Source organism: Oryx dammah, unplaced genomic scaffold, assembly GCF_014754425.2.
Source record: "Oryx dammah isolate SB20612 unplaced genomic scaffold, SCBI_Odam_1.1 HiC_scaffold_3, whole genome shotgun sequence".
NCBI lineage: Eukaryota > Metazoa > Chordata > Mammalia > Artiodactyla > Bovidae > Oryx > Oryx dammah.
The window spans coordinates 41,452,580-41,471,262 of record NW_024070187.1 but is presented as its reverse complement, the minus strand read 5'-3'; the positions used below and the strand labels follow the sequence as shown (position 1 = coordinate 41,471,262).

At 36.3% G+C, this 18,683-nt stretch overlaps 1 protein-coding gene across 2 annotated transcripts in view; it reads left to right on the top strand.

Annotated features, from left to right (window-relative positions):
- Nucleotides 1-18,683, top strand: part of ADGRA3 (adhesion G protein-coupled receptor A3) — a 130,456-nt gene that overhangs the window by 58,026 nt on the left and 53,747 nt on the right. For both annotated transcript variants that reach the window (XM_040237930.1, XM_040237931.1), the window contains exons 5-10: nt 697-768; nt 3,574-3,734; nt 5,381-5,594; nt 10,389-10,553; nt 13,131-13,332; nt 14,572-14,727. In XM_040237930.1, coding sequence (XP_040093864.1) covers nt 697-768; nt 3,574-3,734; nt 5,381-5,594; nt 10,389-10,553; nt 13,131-13,332; nt 14,572-14,727 — 970 coding nt within the window. The remainder of the gene's footprint in view (nt 1-696; nt 769-3,573; nt 3,735-5,380; nt 5,595-10,388; nt 10,554-13,130; nt 13,333-14,571; nt 14,728-18,683) is intronic.

The following is an 18,683-nucleotide window of genomic DNA, read 5'->3' as shown; positions in this document are numbered from 1 at the left end:
GGCTGCCAGAGGTACCCAAGTAAATAAGACACACAAGTCCTTTCTGTCCTGGAGCTTATGAAAGTCGAGCATGGAAGAAATCACAAAAAAATGATCTGTACAAACTACTCATATAGTAGCATAAGGTGTTCTACAATTTATAGCAAACTCTGCAAGTGTTTATATATTTATTAAAGCCATGGTTACAAGGGGAAACCAGAGAGGTTAAATAATCTGCCCAAGGGCAACACTGAATTCTATCCCAAGTCTTTGATTAAACCCTGGACCCATTTCACTCTTCCAGTATTTTAGTAGGTGACTGTCAGCTGCTGCTGCTTATTTGTACCATCCTTTCCTTTCTTTTTTAATTTTTGTTTCCTTAAATGAAACTGAGTGACCTCCTGAAGAGCAGTTTTAGTTGCAATGAGAGCATGATTAAAAATCAGGTTCAGGAACGTAACTTGGAGGTTCTACATGTTATTTAACAGAAAAATCCTTATCTAGCAGTAATTTTAAGTAATTTTATTTATTGCTTTATATAAGATTAATTTTCTTCAACTTTGGAGAAAATATTTACTAGAGACTTCTTTCTATGAGATTTAAGACAACTTTCATAACTTCTTAATAACAGTATTTAATGATAGGATGTTTTAGGAAATATAAAATGATATATAATTGTTCGCCTTTCTTACAGTGAAGTTATTTCCTTTTTTCCAGAAACCTTTCAGGGAACTTGTTTTCTTCATTATCTCAAGGAACTTTTGATTATCTTGGCTCATTACGATCTTTGTAAGTAAGAATTTTTTCTTCCTGTTTTTGTAAATGTATCTTGGTGTCTGAAAATTAAAAACAGCTATTATATGGCTTAAGAGACTTCATGGGAAAATCTTGTGATTTTGCAATAATTAGAATCTCACTTGAGAGTTTGCATTCACATTGAAAAACATACCATAAACCGTAATAATGTGTGTCAGGCTAGAGCAACCATTTTCTTCTTAGAATACTCTTATCTCTCTAATTTATGTTTAAATAGGTTGGTAATTTTTTTCTTTGTGTTTCCAAATTAGAAAATATTTTGTTTACTGAATTAAATCCCCAAAGTATAAAATAAGCCTCCCTTCTTATGAAGCGTTTATAGTTAGGACTTATGTTGTGCTTTGAGAGCTTTCCTGGTGGCTTACACGGTAAAGACTCTGCCTGCAATGCAGGAGACCTGGGTTCGATCCCTGGGTTGGGAAGATCTTCTGGAGAAGGAAATGGCAACCTGCTCCAGTATTTTTTCCAGGAGAATCCCATGGACAGAAGAGCCTGGAGAGTCTCAGTCCATGGGGTCACAAGGAGTCACAACTGAGCGACTAACACTTCACTTCATTTTATGCTTTAGAGATTAATTTTATCCTGTGACTCCATCCCCAAACTGAATTCACAGCTTATTACTGATATTTTTAGGCATGCTTACGTAGAATGTCTGCTTTAGGAAGTCAGTGTATGGTCATATTTACACAGTTCTCTGTAGCTTTAAAATTGGCTGAGTTTTTTTTTTTTACACCCAAAACCAGTTCTGTTAAGTGAGAGATTAGATTGTCTAGGAGTTACTTTCGAAGCTTACTGTATTTTCAGTAAACTTTAATATGTCTCAAAGCATAACTTTTACTGATTCCTATTGGAATTACAGTTAAATACAATGGTTTTTCAAATTTTTATTGCATGTGACATACAGACTTGAGTCTCTTTTTCCAGTGAAAGATGTCTTCTCTGCCAGATGCCTGTTTGATGTATGCTCACTTCTTACCTTTCCCCTCTTCCCCTCCACTTTCTTTTTCCTTTCCCTGCCCTCCTCTTCATCTTTAGTTTTATAAATTTATCATTTCAGTCTCATTTAGCAGCTTTCATTGGAATAAAGCCAATGGGTTAGGTGCTCAAGGGGCTCCTCACCATCATGGCAGACATATGTATGTACTTCTAGAATCCCTACATCAAACTTATTTTTTCTTTTTTTTTTTAAATTTAATTTTAATTTTATAATACCCAAAGTATTTTTTAATTGAGGTATAGCTGATTAACAATGTTGTGATAGTTTCAGCTGAACAGTGAAGGGACTCAGGCATACATATGTATGCATCCATTCTCCCCAAACTCCCCTCCCATCCAGGCTGGCACATAACATTGAACAGAGTTCCATATGCTATACAATAGGTCTCTGTTGATTATCCATTTAAAGTATAGTAGTTTGTACATGACCTTCCCAAAGTCCTTAACTATTCCTTCCCCCCAGCAACCATGAGTTCTGTTTTCTAAGTCTGAGTCTCTTTGTGTTTTGAGAGTAAGTTCATTTGTATCATTTCTTTTTAGATTTCACAATAAGGGATGTCGTGATATTTCTCTTTCTCTGAGACAGATAATAATAATTATCTCATAATTATAAGAAATTTTTTTTGACAGGTAATATTTTCATATGCTTAAAAACCTGCAATCATTTTTCAGATCAAAGTAAAAGCCACTAACTTGCCATAGTGAACAGGCTTTGGATCATCTCGTTCCCTCACTCTTCCCTGATCTCAAGTCCAGTCAAGTCCCCCTTTTCCACTGTAATCCTCCAAGATGCCAGGCAGGCATGCTTCTGCCTCAGGGCCTTTGCATTTGTGGGGCCCTTTGCCTGGAAAACTCTTCCACCAAGTATCACCCATGGCTCTGGGACTTCCCTGGTGGTCCAGTGGCTGAGTCTGTGTTCCCATTGCATGGGGCCTGGATTCAATCCCTGGTCGGGAAACCAGATCCCACATGCCACAACTAAGGGTTGTGGCTCCTACACCCTGCATCAAACTCTTATCTGGTCTTTTTGGTACTATTAACATTCTTACCCAGAAAACTGCTTTTTAGTGAAAACATCTCCTTTTAGTAGGCTTATGTCAGCCATTTCTGTGAAGTTTAGGAAAACAGAGTGCAAAAATGATCTGACTTTTGAAACCCTAGATAGCAGGAATGTAGGAAGTATTTTCATGCAAAAATTGAGCAAAATTGTCAGTGTTTATAAAAGATAATGCTGTAAACTCACCAGAAAGTGGTTCGTAGGAATTAGAAGTTAGTCATACTAGTCAGACAAACAGAATATAACCATGTGAAGCAGTCATATGTTGCTTTATGCTGTCAGAATTAACAGAGTTTGCAGACATTTAAGCCAAGAACATGGCAATGATGCTGGAAGAAATGGGGAAAGCTTCAGTTTCCAGTAATAGTGCCACGGACTTGATGACATATCCATAGAAGTTTGATAGACAAAAGAAATGCGGATGTGATATTCCAGTACCCTGGGCTTCAGAAGTGTGTTTCATAGATGATGAATCGATTTTGTTCACATACCATCTTTGATTGAAAGCAGAGTCAGTCCAGGATCAGGTGGGAAGGGGTTTTGGGGGTCAGACATTCGACATCATCTCACTGGGAAGGAGACCATAACCAGCTGATGGTACAGTATGTGCCCTAGGTGAGATTGAGCAGCTGTGTGCTTGCCACGCAAAGACTAAGCCAGTGTAAAGCAGAAGCGCAATTTAATTCATTTACCGTACTGTCTAAATTGCATTTTGTGTGCTACAGAGAATTTCAGACTGAGTATCTGCTGTGTGATTGTAACATATTGTGGATGCATCGCTGGGTAAAGGAGAGAAACATCACGGTTCGGGACACACGGTGTGCTTATCCCAAGTCTCTTCAAGCCCAGCCAGTCACAGGTGTGAAGCAGGAGTTGTTGACATGCGGTAAGGAAGAGCAACTGAGAAAGGGTTAACTGTGTTTTACTTGCTGCCACGTGTTTCCTGACAAACTTCAGGATTCTTTTTATACGTTGGAACCGACTGTAGCCATCACTCTTCATGAATTTGATAATATTTAGTTTTTGTCAACAGTTAAGTCAGTTGGATTAAAAAATGTTTTTTTCAAATGTTTTTTCAATTTAAAGTTCTTAGGTTCTGAACAGCTTTCTTAATGAAATTCAATTTCAATAAACAGTATAGATCTTCACATTTTCTAATAGCAAGCCAGTAATTTGTTGATAGTACTAAAATCTCAGGATGCAATCATGCATTTTATTGATAGGGTATGAATTGATACAGCCTTTTTGAAGGGTAGCTTGGCAGTGTGTATCAGTGTTCTAAAAGAATTGGCACAACTTGATATAGCTAATTCTGCATGTAGGGCTTAATTCTTGAGAGATCATCAGATTTTATATATGAACATATCTTAAATTCTGAAAAATAGGGCCTTGGCTTACTTATGACAGTCCATTCAATGAAATAGCATAAAGCTGTTGAAAATCATGGTTTTCCAGAATACCTGAAGACTTGAGGGAAATAATACATTTACCAAGTGTTTAATGAAAAACAAAAGCCAGAAAAAATAAGAAACAGTCCTTAAAATGATAGAGGGAGGTTCTAGTTTAAGTCTCTGTGCTTGGAAATAAACAACCCTATCAGTTTTTTCCTTTTATTTTCATCATTATTACTGTTTCATGTGTGAAGTGTGCTCATTGGATTAAAGATTTATGAAAAGAAATAATGTATACACATAAGAAATCACCTTGGTATACACTTTAAATGTCTTATAATTTTGTTAATTATACCTCCATAAAGCTAGGGGGGAAAAATGAAAAAACTGAAAGAAGGAAAAAAAAAAACCTAAAACCCATACTTCCATTCTTACCACTCATAGGTAGCTAACATCAAAGATATCTTGGTATACATACCAATTTTCTACCTTTTTATTATGTTGTATCCAAAATACCATACTCTGGTGTTACTTTGTGTCATTTTTAAACTTCCTAAATAATGTAAACTTGTTTCCTCATCATACTGATATAAAAGATGCATACCAATTCATTTATAGATATATAGCCATGACTTTTATTTTTACATTATAGGGATATAGCCACAATAATTTCCTTACTACTGCATATTTAGGTTGTTAACTTCTCACTCCATAAACATTAACAAGATTAATTTCCTTACGTACGTCTTTATGTATTAGCTATTTAGGATAGCTTGCTACTGAAAGTAGAATTATTGTGTTAGAGACTGAATATTTTCAAGGTTTTTAATGAGCCATGATATTTGTGTACGTTTTTGCATATGTAGTTTAAGATTTCCTTCTTTTATTTTTCTGATTGGAAAGAAATATATCAGCTTTGTAAAAGTGACATGAAATGGTTTAATTTTAATTTTATTTAATGGTGTTTTCTTCTTGGATCCTCTTAATTCAGCAACATCTTTGTTGATGGTAAAACTAGAATGCTGATTACTGAGGAATCTGTTTTTCCATTTTTAAGATTTCAGTTAGAACTTCTATAATTTTAAGTTCTATAGTGTGAATATAGTATTTGTTTACTGAGTCTTTATTCTGCTGTCTCTAGATCCTCCCCTTGAATTACCATCTTTCTACATGACTCCGTCTCATCGTCAAGTTGTATTTGAAGGAGACAGCCTTCCTTTCCAGTGCATGGCTTCCTATATCGATCAAGACATGCAGGTGCTATGGTATCAGGATGGGCGAATAGTCGAAACTGATGAATCCCAAGGTATCTTTGTGGAAAAGAACATGGTTCACAACTGCTCATTGATTGCAAGGTAAACGTTTTTTAGATGAGGAATTGTTTCTGTAGATTTTATTTATCATCTCAGAAATTATACTGTTTAGTTGGTATTTGAATTAATATTTTACCTTCTTGCATTTAAAAAGCAAATGTCTGACATTTTTCTGATTGTTATTTATCTTCGAAAGTTATCTTTTCTTTATCTTTTCCATCTAGTTTTGGAGGTAAAAAAAGCATAAGGTAGAAGGGAAATACTTTAAAAGTTGGAGACTTTTTGTTTAAAATTTCAAGAGGAAAAAATGTAAACTTTTTTTTTTTTTTACCAAACTTAATTTCCAACTATTTCCTGCTGCTATTAATAAGCTCAGAATTTCACTTTTAGGAATCACCTAATTTTCACTCTCAGGATTAATGTTGCATTTTAAGATACTGCCTTTTTTCATCCTGTTAGTATAAAACAGTATACTACCTGTTAACCTCATGTTTGGTGCAAGTGCCACAATAGTTCGAATGAAGTTAAAGTACAAAAAAACAGGGTAAAAATAAATAGGTTATCATTCATTGTATTTTATTTTGGTGGTGTGGTAATCTGTATTTTTGAATTTTCTCTTTATTGCTCTCTGCCTCTGTTTCTGAGTATCTCTCCAAGCCTTTTCTATGTTTCTCTCTTTCCTTTTTATCAATTTTATGAAGCTAGACCTCAACTTGAATATTTAAGGATAGAGCTATAACTCTCTACTGAGGCACTTTATGTAGTATTACAAAAGTACCATGAAAAAACTACCAAGAAACCAATAGTTCTCTGAGTTCAGACACAGGTCTGGGAATTTTGAGGTTTGAATATTCTATTTCATAATTTCTCTTTCTCTTCTGTGATTTCCTTAGAGGCATATTTTCATTTATGTCTTTGAACTTTTATAGTAGAAACCCTTAAATCCTTGCCTCTTATTTTAGTATCTGGGTTATATGGGGGTCATCACCCTGCTTATTTTTTATGAATATGGTTTATATTTTCTACTTTAAAAAGTGTTATTTATATGTTTGGTAATATGGGATTGTATCCTAGATATTGTGAATGATTTGCTGTGGAGAAGCTAACAAGTTACAGCTTATGGGACAAATCTGGCCTATGAATTTTTTTTATAGTTTTAAATGGTTACTTTTCAAATGGTTATACAGGTACCTTCAGAATAGTATTACTTCTCGGTCAGCAAAACCTAAAGTATTTACTGTGTGGCCTTCAAAGAAAATATTTGCTGACCCCTGACTCTGGATTTTTTGTATTCTTCTCAAAGACAGCTGATTTTGTTTCATTTAGCAATTCACTGTTGGTTAAGCTAAAACTCCTGGATCTGGCTTTTGTGTAGTAGGCAACCACTGAAATGTGCTTGGTGTTTGCCGTGTCCGCATGTAGGTCAGAGATCAGTTAAAGAACTGGGTGAATTATATATGCACAAGTTTGGGCTTCTAGCCAGGCTCCTTTCACCTCTGTCTTTGATTTTTCAACCCCTCAGATTTTGAGTTTCTTCTTGAATAATGCCTGCCCTTGGGCAAAAGTCATTAAAAAAATTTCCTGGTTACTCCCCAGTGTCAATCTCTTCTTCCTAAAATCAGTTCCTCTTTGGCTTCTGCTGGCTTTGGATCACTCACCATGTGTTCAGATAGTTGTCCTACTGTAGTTTGTCTACAGCTTATAGCTGTTAAATGTAGGGAGTGTGGTTTGATAGGAGCCAAGGAAGGAATGGCAATCCACTCCAGTATTCTTGCCTAAAGAATTCCATGGACAGTCCATGGAGGGCTACAGTCCATGGGGTCGCAAGGAGTTGGATACGATTGAGCAAATCACACTTTCTTTCACTCTGCTATTACCAGAAGCAGAGTTCGCTTACTAGGGGTTAAGACTGTTAGGAAAGTTTTTTGTGTTCTTTGCATTAGTGTATTAAGTCCCAGTGGGAAGAGTTTGTTACATTGTTTTTACTGTGGTGATAATTTCACAAGTGTATACATACATCAGAAGTTAGCAAATTGTATACTTGAAGTAGTTTATTGTCTGAGTAGACAATAATGGACATACAGTACAACAGTAAAGCTTTAAACATGTAATAGAACTCTTGTCTGAATAAAAGCTTTATTTTTAAAAATTTTACTGAAGTTTGGTTAATTTATAGTGCTGTGTTAAGTTCTGCTATACAGCAAAGTGCCTCAGTTATATGTATACATACTTATATATATATATATACACACACACATACTTTTTCAGATTCTTTTCCATTATAGTTCACAGGATATTGAATATATTTCCAAGAGCTTCAATTTAGGCTTCTTAAATTTTGTAACAAGTAACTAGATTTACTTTATAAATTCATTTCTGTAAGTCATGTTTAACTTAATCTAAATTCCTTTAGCATTAAAAAAAATTAATTCAAAGGATAGCGACTTCACATAATGGTTTTTTGTTGGTAGGAATACTTACCAAGTGAAAGTCTTTCATATGAAGACTGGGAAGTCCTTTACCTGGAGTTAGCTCCAGAATAATAGAAAATTGTAGGAGAAGGAAATATGTGGTTATTGGATTGGTTAACCTCACAGACCTCTTGATTCTTCATTGGTCTTTGCATGTCATTGAGCCTTCATTAATAAGAATTGGAGTTTGTATTTTTCCTGGACATTGAAATTGAAGCTACCCCCTTCTCCTTAAATCTCCTAACGTATTGTGTTGAGGATTCTTGAAAAATTTATTCTGATAATTGGTTTTAGACATTGAAGGTATTGCTGAAAGTTATCTTTAAAAACTGTTAGGACCATTTTCCCCAGAGAGTGTGCTAACATGCTCTGGGCTGCTACCGTGAGTGGACAGAGGTGCTGTGGGGTATTCTGAGTGTTTGAGCCTAGTGATGCTGGACACTTCTGGACATCTCACAGCTACCAGCTCTGGGCAGTTAGGGTGTTGACATTACATCATGCTGCCTCCCTTTTGTTTGTGTCATATCTTAGATACTGGTATTTTGACAATAACTGGGGTACAAAGCAAGTGCTGTATAAAAATCGTTTTGGAATAAGAAATAGAGATACCATTGTTTGTCTGATCCGTATCTGATTAATTTTGGAGTGCCCAGTAAACATGCATAACCCATTAGGAAGAGGCTGTGGTTATGTAAGAATGAAATATTTATTTTAAATTGATTTTTTTTTTCAAATGGCTCTAAGGTATTAGGACATATATACACAGTTTTAGGATTTTGTGTAGTCATTGCAACCACCGTAGGTGTTTCTTTTAGGCTAGGGGCACTGTGAAAGTTATCTAGTCAGTGAAGGTACCATGAACTGAGAAAATACGGGGACTTCTGGATTTGAGAATGCTTTTTATTGCCCAGAATTTTTATATAATTCTTCCTGGTTCAGTAGAGTCATATAAAGTAGAATTCTAGTTGGCAAAGTTTTCATTATTTAAATTTAATGTCAAACACTTCTGTGTCATTTTACCTTGAGTATATTTATTTTAATATGTTAATTTGTTTAACTTTGTAAAGATGATAAACATTTTCTTTGGTTCAGAATCACAGTCCCTCAAAGTATTTATTAGAGCATTTGTTGTTGAGTAGCCATTAATGATTTAGGAAGCTACAAAAATGGGTATTAACTTCAAGACATTCTTTAGGGAGTTAATTAAAATGATACATGCTTTATGTCTAATGATTTATCTGTATCTACATAAAAGCAAAGTATAGTAGATCATGTGGGGGGAATAAAGGTTAATTGAAGATTCTGCCGTTTGCTCTTTAAATTAATAGGTTTTATATTAGAGAATTATGATGTCATCTTGAAAGTTGAATTTTCTGACAGCTGTTCAGAAATATAGCTGTTATTAGAAGTTGAAGTATAGTTTTAAATGAAAAGCTACTTTTTTAAAAGCCTTAATTGGTAATTTATTAAATCTTTTTAGAGACTTAGTAGGTTTTACCCCCTTTTCCATAAGATATTTCATTTTAAATATTAACTACGCACTTTATATTAGTCTCCTTCATGCTTGAATATTTTCCCTAGAATCTGAATATTTTCCCTAGAATTCCCAAGATGTAACCTGGTAACTTCTCTGTTAGTTTTTTTAATGATTAGGCTTTTGATTTTTTTTCCTTTTTTTTTTTTTTTTATTGCAGTGTACTTGATTTACAACGTTGTGTTAGTTTCAGGTATACAAGATGATTCATATATATATTCATTCATATGTATACCTGTGTGTATATATACATTTTCCAGATTCTTTTCTCTTATAGGTTATTACAAAATATTGAGTATAGTTCCCTGTGCTATACACTAGGTTGGTTACCTGTTTCATGTATAGTAGTAGCATGTATATGTTAATCCCAGACTCAACTTATCCCTCTTCCCTCCTTTCCCTTTGAGAACCGTAAGTTTGTTTTCTGTGTCTGTGGGTCTGTTTCTGTTTTTATCCCTATATGTGAAATCTCAAGAAAAAGATACGAATGAACTTAGATACAAAATGGAGAACACACAGCGTCTCCGTTAGTTTTGCTGAAGGCAGGGCCATGAGGTTTCTGTGCTGGCGCGTGGTCTCCCTCCGTGGCATGCCCTGCTCTCCCTTTTCCTGGAGTCTCAGTGCCACTGCCCTCCATTCATTCTTGCATTACAGCTCTTGACTTGCTGCTGAAGTACTTAAACAGAGGGATCATTTTTTAAATTCTTTTTTATCTAGCAAGCGCTTAGCCTCCAGCGCACAGTCATATTTGCTAAATGCGTGATCGAAGCAGATATTGTCTCCCTTCTTGCCTAACCATATTTTCTCTCTTTAAACTCTTTCTTCATGCAGTGCCCTAACCATTTCTAATATTCAGGCTGGATCGACTGGAAATTGGGGCTGCCACGTCCAGACCAAACGTGGGAACAATACAAGAACTGTGGATATTGTGGTCTTAGAAAGCTCTGCGCAATACTGTCCTCCTGAGAGGGTGGTGAACAATAAGGGAGATTTCAGGTCAGTGACTTGGAGAGTGCGGAAAGGGGCTGATTTGCCTCAATTCTTTCTATTCTCAAAGGCATAGATGTATGTAATTGGTCTCCTGTCTTCAGTAAGAATTTGAGAAATGTATTCACATATATATCCTTGTATTTCTAAGGACTACCCTTTAGAATGGTGATTTCAGAATCATTTATGGAAACTAAAAGTAAAAACAGGTGCCTGAACTTTATCTCAGATCTGTTGATTGATGAGTCCCTGAAGGTTGAGCCAGAAGTGTTTTTATTTTTTAGTTTTGTTGTAGTAGTTAAGAACCACTACGTTAGGAAACATTTTGGAAATTCCACTCAAATAGTGTGAAATTCAGACAGGTTAACAGCATTTCCTGTTTCTAAGGGGCTTTTTTTGGATGGCCTTTGGAAGGTTTTGTTGTGTTAATTCAGTTTTAACTGCAGACAGTTGGTAGACATTGTACTTAGCAAAAACACACACCCAATTTCCCTCCCCTGTGTAGTTCTTCTAGCAATTAAACAAGGGGACTTTGAGAAATGAAAGCAGTTTGGTGGCCTGAAAGCTGGGAAGCCAGTAGTGTTGGACTAGGATAAGCAGGTTGAGTTAAATGCTGTGGTTTTGTTTTTGCTTTTTAATAGAAAGTTTAGAATTTGTGAGTAGTAACAACTTTTACTTTAGACTCCCCTTACTTTCAAAGTTGCTTTAAAACATTATCTTTAAACTTATTATTTATCTAAAATGCTTTATGTTCAGGATTTTAATAATCACCGTTTATAGTTAATATAAATGAAGGGAAATATGTAGCTCTTTAAAGCAGCATAGAGATTTTTGAATACACGGTTTAATTTACACTGTCTGTGATTGGTATTTTTGCTGCCTTGTGGCTATAAGTCTGATTTTTAAGGATGAACTGTTCTTTCAAGTCCAAGGTGAAGAAGCAATAACAACTTAAGCTCAGCTAGTTCTTCATTGATTTTTTTTTTTTAATTGCCTTTTGACATTACTTTCTCCTCCCCCATTTAAAATTTTTCTGGATATGAATGTGTGGAAATCATAATTTATTGTTGCCAACAGATAAGTCTTTTATGTGGATTAACTGTTAACTTGTAATGTTTATACAGTATACTTTGAAGTGAAATAGATACCATTTGTTAATTTTGTTACATTCAATGCCTTTATTAAATAATCATAGTATATTTTCTATTTATGGTGTATTATCTGTCTTTACAGATAGTCTTTACAGTAGTTTTGGAGTGTTTTCATTTTTAAAAATAGAAGAATCTGTTTAACTGATTAATGAATTATTTATCTTTTGACACTCCTTAAGATATAATACAGTTAGAACTTCCGCTGCATTAGTAAGATTTAGTTTAGCATTGCTTGATCTATTTATACAGTTTTTGATAATGCATTACATTTTGGTGTGGCTGATATTATAATTTAGAAGTTCATATGTTGTAAGTCATCTGTAGCTTTTATTAAATACACTATTTTCATTCCCAGTTTTGGAGAAATAGAGCTAAAATAACAAAGATTTCTCCCAGTCCAGTTAGTGCTGATTTCATGCCAGCAGGTTGGTATAGTCACTCGCATAGTACCTATGCAATTTATCTGGGCTTCACTCAGATAAATTTGGTTGTATATGTTATTGGATGTTTTCAAGACCACCCCCCAAGTGCAAAAGTTTGTCGAAAGGACTCACAGGACTCAGCATGCAGCTGTGGTCACAGCTCAGATACAGTGATCTAGTAATATACCTAGCCAGATAATAAGGGGAAAAGACACAGGTGGATTCTGGGGTGATCAGTGTATAAGTTCTTGATTATCTCTGCCTCCCAGGAGGCTCATGCAGAGCCTACCCCTCCTCCAGCCTTGAAAAGGCAGCAGCCTCTGTGTAGTGTTTTTGCCCAGGAAAGTCCATTGGAGTCTCAGCATCCAAAACTCCTGTTGGGAAATGTTCATAAAGGCAACCTCTGTCTATCTTATTCCAAAACTTTAGACCCCCAGGATGAAAGCAGTTGCTCAGTGTACACCATATGGCTTCCCCAGACTGTCTAGGTAAAGTGAATCACTCTTAACCAGTTAACTGTGAACACAAAAAGCCCCAAATTCCTGGGTGCCACCTAAGGGCCAGCATTGCAGGCAGGCCACTTTAAGGATGGCAGTTCTTTCTGCAAGTATACTAACTCTCTTTCTGAGAAAGGCCAAATTCTATTCATATTGGAAAAGATTCTGACCTTATATACCTAATGGTTGTATAAGCCAACGATACAGTAACAGTAATTAAAGAAACATAAGATCGTTTGGTGCACCATTTTTCTTTTCTGCTTGATAAGGTACAATTTCCGTGGTTATATTTAGAATATTTTAGGAAAATATTCTGTTATGGCATTAAAATTTATTCAGCTGTTAACTTATAATGGTTTTAGTTCATTTTAACTTTTTTTGTGTTTGTCTTTGTTATTAAAGGAGTTCTGTTTCTTCTTGATTTTCCTCTGATTCTGTGTGACATGTCCTGATCCTTGATTTTCCCCTGCGGTTACTTGTATCAGTGTAGGTTCTCTTGTGTCTTCGTCTCTCTAGGTGGCCCAGAACACTGGCAGGCATCACCGCGTACCTGCAGTGTACTCGGAATGCCCACGGTAGTGGGATCTACCCTGGGAACGCACAGGATGAGAGAAAGGCCTGGCGCAGATGTGATCGAGGTGGCTTTTGGGCGGATGATGATTATTCTCGCTGCCAGTATGCGAATGATGTCACTAGAGTTCTTTATATGTTTAATCAGGTAACTGGAAAGTCTTCAGATCTGCTGAGGTTGCTAATAAGACATGGTGCTCACACCAAATACATAAGTTTTTTTTACTACTGGTAAAGCGTCAGGATTTGGTGTCTATACTTTTGTGGACTGTGTCTTCGGGATCAGACCTGTTCTTCTCAACCAGTATTCAAGGCCCTCTCTGGCATTACTCTTCCTTTCCAGGCATGGCCTGGCTTTATGCCTTTGCTTGAGTAACTTATCATCTGTATCCCCAAACAGAATCCCAACCATTCTTCAAGAGCACCTGGGAGGCCCCCTCTTCAGTTCCTTTTATAATCCCTTTGTCAAGAGATGCCTGTTGTGCTTGTCCTTTTAGTATGCCTTTTCTCATCTCTGCTTCTGTGTCTTTTTTAAAACCATAGCTGATTATAAGCAGCTGGCAGGTGATTTTTTTTTACACATTTTTAAATGCTTCTTTGCACCTGATACACACTTTTTGTAATGGTTGGTGCTGAGTTGTGTTTAAGTCAATAATAAACAAATGTAAAACATTACAGGCCGTGCATGGCAGTATAGATAAGTGCTAAATAAGTGGTTCGTACTCCCAGGTGGCAGGAGTTCCAGGGGAGATATTGTTCCCTCCTGGCTGGAATACTTGGGAAAGGTGTTACTAGGCAATTAGAATTGAGTATATATAGGATTTGCATAGATATAGATGAAGAGATGGTGCAGTCTGCTTCCCTGATATTTCTTTTTCTTTTTAAACTTTTAACTTTGTTTATTTTTATCTTTTGGCCATGCTGTAGCATGTAAGATCTTAGTTCCCTGACCAGGGATCAAACCCACATCCCCTGTACTAGAAGCACAGTCTTAACCACTGGACCATCAGGGAAGTCCCTCCCTGATGTGTTTTTATGTATTGTTTTATTTCATTCTAAGTTAAAGAAAATTCCTTCAGTTAGTTTCCAACAAAATTTGTCTTCTCAGTTTTGGAAAAAGCATTTTAGGAAGGCCATAGTGAATCGGTGATAAAGAGTTTTGAAATTGCCATGTTTTGAAATGCAAAGGTAAGATGCAATGTGGGAGACCTGCATTCGATCCCTGGGTTGAGAAGATCCCCTGGAGAAGGGAAAGGCTACCCACTCCAGTATTCTGGCCTGGAGAATTCCGTGGACTGTACAGTCCATGGTGTCACAAAGAGTGGGACATGACTGAGTGACCTTCACTTCACTTGCTAAGTGCTTCTTTTTTGCCTTTTTAATACAGATGCCTCTCAATCTTACCAACGCTGTGGCTACAGCCCGACAGTTATTAGCTTACACTGTGGAAGCGGCCAACTTTTCGGACAAGATGGATGTTATATTTGTGGCTGAAATGATAGAGAAATTTGGAAGATTTACCAAAGAGGAAAAATCAAAAGAGGTATTTTCTGGTTTGGATTTGTAGCATAGTTATGTCAGCAAATGGTTGTGTGATAGAGCTGACTCTCTATTTTTAAAGCCTACTTATGTTTGCTGTATTTGAACTAAATATACCTTTTAATTTCCAGAATTGTCATTGAGAAACCTATGCTCCATCTGTCATGGGGACTTGTTGGGAGGAGTAGAGGTGGCTTGTTAGTTCTTGGAAATAAGGTACCAGGGTAGGGCAGAACCAGCCTGTGAGAAAGCAGCTTTTTCTGCATCCATGGTGTGTGTGAGTCGGGCTGCATCTCTCAGGCTGCCTGGGATTTCCCTTCTCCCCACTGGTGTGTTTTCATCCTTCTTCTTTGTTTTTTTTCAATCACCACTTAAATTTGTTGGTTGAAGAACTCTTTGTATGCTGCTTAATTTACAGTGTTCAGAAAGTAGAATCTTTTTTATTCTTCTATTAATTTTTTAAATTTAATTTTAAATTAGAGGGTAATTACAATATTGGGATGGTTGCTGCCATACATCAACATGAGTCAGTCATATGTGTAGATGTGTCCCCTCCCTCTTGAAACCCCCTCCCACCCCTCCCCACCCCAGCCTTCTAGGTTGTCACAGAGCACTGGCTTTCGGCTCCCTGTGCCATACAGCAAACTCCCACTTGTTCATCCTTCTTCATGAGAGTTTTAGTTCCCCAGATCTTGTGTTAAATTGCTTTGGGAATGTCCTAGAGAAAATGTAAGACTATTTTAGCACTTTTAGAACAAAATTCCAAATGATTAAGATACACGAGGCATGAAAATTTAGTGACTTTGAAAAGGGGCCATGTTCAAGCTGTGATATTCCTTTCCACATGATACCCTTTAGGGGAAGCCATTGACAACTACTGTTTTCAGAATGAGTGAGTGGCAAATAATGTTTTGAATAAGTTTTTAGCTGCAGATTAACATGTTCTTAAACTCTATTTCCAGCCAGGTGAGAACTTTTATATAAACTGTTTCTCTTGTGATGGAATCACATAAAAATGAATTTTTGAGCTAGAATAAACCTAGATTAGGTCATACACTGAAGCCTAAAGAAAATTAAATAATTTCTCTAAGGTTTTAGAGCTAAATTATGTAGGGCTGAAAACAACCCAAGAACTTTAGCTGTCTAATTCAGCAATTTTCTACTGTATCACATTTACTTTCTAGAAGAGCTTTGCTCTGTCATGGTATTTCAAAAGTATTGTGGGGAAAACACTGAACTAAACAAAGTCGTAATATATTTCTTTATGTGGGGCATCTCAGATTCATTAATGTGCTAAAAGGTGGTATTGGTTTGGCCAAAAAGTTCATTCAGCTTTTTACGCACAGTGGTATGGATAAACCCAAATGAACTTTTTGGCCAACCCAATAATATCCCTTGTTTCTCTACATAATTTAACCAAGGGAACTTTTTGCATGTGGTATCTATTAATATCTGGCATTTTGGTGATAAATTTTGAAATTGCAGCTCTAGTACATTAGATACTTTACTTGATGTAGGATAGCTGATAAAGGAAAGAAAATAGTGACATGTTTATAAACGGGATTCAGAACACCAGACCACCTAATGATGACATGGCATTTCACTGTTGTTATCTGAACTTCAGACCTTAGATTCCTAACGATTGTTCCTTTGCTTGATTCTGTCCTTGGGCCATAGCCCGCTTCCCATGATGAATTTTTCTGGTGCTGGGAGGAGCCGTGTGAATCCTGGCTCTGTGGTAATCCTGCTCTCCCTTGTTGATTATAATCACAGGTTAGGTGCCCACATGATTAGAAGTCATTCATGGAGGCTGGATGTTTCAGGTCACTAGAGTAATTGGAATGGCTTTTGGAATTTGTACAGAGGGAAAGGTCCTGCCATCATGTGATAGACCAAAGTTTATCCCCTTGCTGTCCTGTTCTGGTGTGAGGGACTTGTGTACTCCTCCCAGCGTGGGAGCAGCAGTGTGGTGCCCTGAGGTGTACGTTTCATTGTGTTGCTGCTGTGTGGGAAGAATGGTCTGAATTTTTGTTGCCTTGTCATGTTCTTAGAGGGAAGCATCTTGTTGAAGACTGGAAGTGGACCTGGTTTGTGAGTTGTTAACCATGGACCCTTTATTTTTAAAATGAGACATGATGTTTGCCCTGTTTAACTTGCAGAGTTTACGCAAGTGAGAAAATATAGGTGAAACTATTTTTATCATTGCAAAGCTAGGATATACTTTTTATAGGGTTAAGAAGTTAGCGTTCTTTTTTGTATGTGTGAGGAATTTTCATTTATTTATCTGTTTTAATTGAAGTTGAGTTGATGTGCAATATTGTATGTTATAGATGCACAACAGCAGTTGCAGTTCAGTCGCTCAGTCGTGTCCTGTTCTTTGCAACCCCACGGACTGTAGCATGCCAGGCTTCCCTGTCTATCACCAACTCCTGGAGCTTGCTCAGACTCATGTCCATCAAGTCAGCTATGCCATCCAAACATCTCATTCTCTGTCGTCCCCTTCTTCTCTTGCCTTCAATCTTGCCCAGCATCAGAGTCATTTGCAATGAGTCAGTTCTTTGCATCAGGTGGCCAACGTATTGGAGCTTCACCTTCAACATCAATCCTTCCAATGAATATTCAGGACCAATTTCCCTTATGATTGACTGGTTTGATCTTGCAGTTCAAGGGACTCAAAAGAGTCCTCTCCAACACCACAGTTCAAAAGCATCAATTCTTTGGGACTCAGTTTTCTTTATGTCCAACTCTCACATTCATACATGACTACTGGAAAAACCATAGCTTTGACTGTATGGACCTTTGTTGTATATATACAACATAGCCATTCACAATTTCTTTTTTTTTTAATTTATTTATTTGAATTGGAGGATAATTATTTTACAATATTGTGATGATTTTTGCCATATATCAACATAAATCAGCCATAGGCATACACGTGTCCCCTCTGAAAAGGAACATTCTTATGATCTTAGAAGCTAAGAGAGAAGTCCTTTTTAAAAAAATCACCAGACTGCTTTAGTTACTTATCTAAAAACTTACTTTGAAGAAGATTGTTGTCACTTTCACTGGCTGACATAGAAGGTGAAATTTTAACTATCTTTGGTAACAAATGATGGCAACCTATTAAGTATAAATAGAAAAAACAGAAAATTATTCAGAATTGAACAATTGAGATATAAATGTAATATTACCTTTGATGCAGTGACAGACATTTGATTCTTTGGAAGCTTAAAATTGCAGGCTAGAGCTTTCCTTGTTTATTGCTATGTTAAGAAGAGTTCATAAGGCTTAAGGGCTCCATTTTAAGTTAATTAACACTGCATAAAATTATGCTAAGGTATCTTAAAATGCATATAGCATAATTGGACAATTAAATTGACTTTTGTATTATATCCAGAAAGTTGTTGTGCTGTGGATTTTTTCATAAACAGCTTGTGATTGAGTCTAGCCAACACAAGCTGGTACTCTTATCTTAAGGTGGGTGCTGAAAACTATCAAACTGCCAGATCTAAATGAGGTATTTACCCGGATCTTTGAAAAAGAGCCGAAGGTTATCTGTCAGATAGTGTGTGTTCCATATTTACTGTAGTGATTTCTCTTATGGGAACAAACATATATCCATTTTAAAGAGAACATCTATGAAGATTAGAGTTAGTTATGTGTTACAGTTTTCTTACTGTGCTCTAGTTTTAAATATGTAAGGCATGCACCTCACATTTTTGTGTATAGAATTTTTAAAATTCTTTCATTTATTCACTTTAAGATATAATCACATCTGTACTGGTGAGTTTCTTTTTTATTTTCAATATTTTTAATGTTTTTTTCCTTGATCTTACTTGTCAGACTTCCTGATATTGTTAACATTTTCAAAGACTCAGCCTCTGGCTTTTTGATCCTTCTGACAACATGGTTTCTCAAACTTTCATGAGGCCCATGATTGGTACCAGGTTCCGGGTACGG